The sequence below is a fragment of the Seriola lalandi genome, unplaced genomic scaffold, assembly GCF_002814215.2.
Source record: "Seriola lalandi dorsalis isolate HSWRI2012SDOR001 ecotype SW California unplaced genomic scaffold, Sedor1 jcf7180002054704, whole genome shotgun sequence".
NCBI lineage: Eukaryota > Metazoa > Chordata > Actinopteri > Carangiformes > Carangidae > Seriola > Seriola lalandi.
This window is the reverse complement of record NW_019525257.1, coordinates 2,174-4,900: the sequence shown is the minus strand read 5'-3', so window position 1 is coordinate 4,900 and position 2,727 is coordinate 2,174. Positions and strand designations below refer to the sequence as shown.

The window sequence follows — 2,727 nt, the reverse complement described above, 5'->3', positions numbered from 1 at the left end:
AGTGAGTGATCTGAGTCCTGACACTGAGTATGTGTTCAGATGTAGAGCAGTGACCTCAGTAGGTGTTGGACCAATCAATGAAGTCAATGCTTCCATTAAAACATTGCCTTGCAGTCCTCCTGGAAAACCTCAAGTTGAACCAAGCTCCAGTGAGATATCAGTTAGCTGGCAGAAACCTGCTGAGCTTGGACAAGATGTCCAGATTTGGAGCTACATCGTGGAGTACGCCCAAACAGACAAAGAGGTGAAAGAGGAACATCTCCAATGGAAACAACTGGTGTCAACAGCTGAAGAGGCAATAATTTCAGGGCTTCAGTCAGACACAGAATATGCAGTCAGGATCAGATGTGATTGTGGTGTGGCTGGCAGAAGCAAGGAAAGCATCACCGTTAATGTCTGCACAACAAATTTCAAACCTCTCAAAGAATACTACAACCATACAAGTGAAAGGATGAATTCTGAATCCCCCTCAGTTTACAAACTGCCTCTGACAGAAAAGGAAATCAACATAGATGGATGCCGGAGGTATGAGTTTGGCAAAGAAAGCTTGAGGAGAAATCGCACCATAATTCTTCTTGGAGCGACCGGGTCAGGAAAGTCCACTATGATCAATGCAATGATCAGCTACATTGTTGGAGTAGAGTGGAAGGACGGTTTCAGATTCACATTAACTGATGAGGATCAGTCGAGATCTGGAGCTGAGAACCAGACCTCTGAAGTCACTGTGTACAAAATCCACCATCAGGAGGGTTTTAAAATAAACTACTCACTGACCATTGTTGACACTCCAGGATTTGGAAACACAAGAGGCATAGAAAGAGACAGGATGATCGTAGAGCAGCTGCGTAATCTCTTCTCCTCTGAGCTTGGTGTCAGTGAAGTTGACGCTGTGTGTTTCGTAGCTCCAGCTTCTTCAGCACGATTCACACCAACACAGAAATATGTGTTTGATTCAGTTCTCTCAGTCTTTGGCAAAGATGTGGCAGAAAACATCAGGGTTCTGGTGACATTTTCACACGGCCAACGTCCACCAGTTCTAGAGGCGATCAATGCTTCAGGTGTCCCATGTCCTAAAACAAAAGACGGACTGCCAGTTCACTTCAAGTTCAATAATTCGTCATTGTTTGCAAAAAACAAATCATCTGCAGCAGAGAGCATGAGTGGGGAAGATGATGAAGATGGAGGCTTTGATCAGATGTTTTGGAACATGGGGACAAAAAGCATGAAGAGGTTTTTTGATGCTTTGAATGTAATAGACACCAAAAGTTTGGCAATGACAAAGGAGGTTCTCAGAGAAAGAAAGCAGCTTGATATTTCAGTTGTTGATTTGCAGAAGAAGGTTGAACTTGGTTTAGCCAAGGTAGAGGAGTTGAAAAAACAATATAAACAGAATATACATATGGTAATGTTTCACGAATTAATAATTGTCGTCTACACACGTGTGCAGGCTGAGGTGGTAACATTGATGAAGAGTTTTGCCGAGTGTCTAAACAGACTTAAAGAGATAGCACTGAAGCCAGATCTTCTCTCCACTCCAGAGTACATCGACACGCTCATTGAAGAAGAGAAATATGAAGCCAAACCAGGCTGGAAGCAACGAGTTCAGTCCCTGATGCACATGAGAGAAAAAGCTGAGATCATGGCTAAAGTAGAGAGAGGAGAGACACTCCTCCAGGATCAAAGCGGAGCACAACTGTTATTCCCAGAATTGTTCAAAAATCATGACTAATATCAACCAAGTCCATATTAAGACCTGAGCAGCTTCCACCAAGACAAAGAGGAGATCCATTCTGACTCAGATAATAAAGACAGAACAAACAGGACAGAGAGTGATGAACTGAGACAGTCTCAATACTGAGACACTGACACTGAAATGACTATGACCAAGAAAAGCTCAGAGATAAATGTGTCTGAGATAAAGACTAAACTGATGACTGTTTACTTCTGTACAAACATATTCCAGCAGGAGTTATTTGTCTGTGCTATTTACCAGGAAAACACAGATTTACTGAGTGTGACCAAATATATGATATAACACACAGGAGTAACATATTCAATGATATTAATAATAACTTTTTCTTATCGTTTCTTTTTTTTCCTTAAATTTAAAGTACATTTTTATTACACCAGTTTACATCATTAATGTTTTTACCTTGGATTATCAGCTTTTTTTTTTATTTTAACTTTGTTTTAATCTACAATTAATATGGAAAACACAGTGTGACCAAATATATGATATAAAACACCTGAGCAAAAGATTCAATAATAAAAACTTTTTCTTTGTTTTTGTTTTCAATACATTTTCATGTTTTTTGCTCTGGTTGATCATTTTATTTGAACTTAATCTAATCTCTTAATTTTATTTTCATGAATACAATCAGAATAATTTCAGACTCATGATGCTGATGTGTGTTGACTTACATGTTATTGTGCTGTGAGGTAGTGCAACATCTACCACTCACTAAATAATAATAAACTTCACTATGTATCAAGTGTTGTTGCCTGTTGTCATCTGATGTGTCAGTGTCACTCAGTGGCGGCTGGTGAAAAATATTCTAGGTGGGGCTGTATGTGCCAGAAGCTTTCAGTAACTATCCCAATAAAAGAACCCAAACCAAAAGATACCATTGTTTTAGGGATAAACAATAATCATGTAATTGCCCTTTAGAAATCAACAGTTTGACAGATAATGACAATGATATGAGATGTATATTAGTGATTACTCTT

At 39.1% G+C, this 2,727-nt stretch overlaps 1 protein-coding gene across 1 annotated transcript; it reads left to right on the top strand.

Moving 5' to 3' along the window:
- Nucleotides 1-4: 4 nt before the first annotated feature.
- LOC147818087 (uncharacterized) lies at nucleotides 5-2,492 on the top strand (the record flags this gene model as incomplete). Its single annotated transcript, XM_087178720.1, has 1 exon — nucleotides 5-2,492. A coding segment is annotated over one exon (1,725 nt), but the record flags the coding sequence as incomplete, so codon positions are not given.
- Nucleotides 2,493-2,727: the final 235 nt, after the last annotated feature.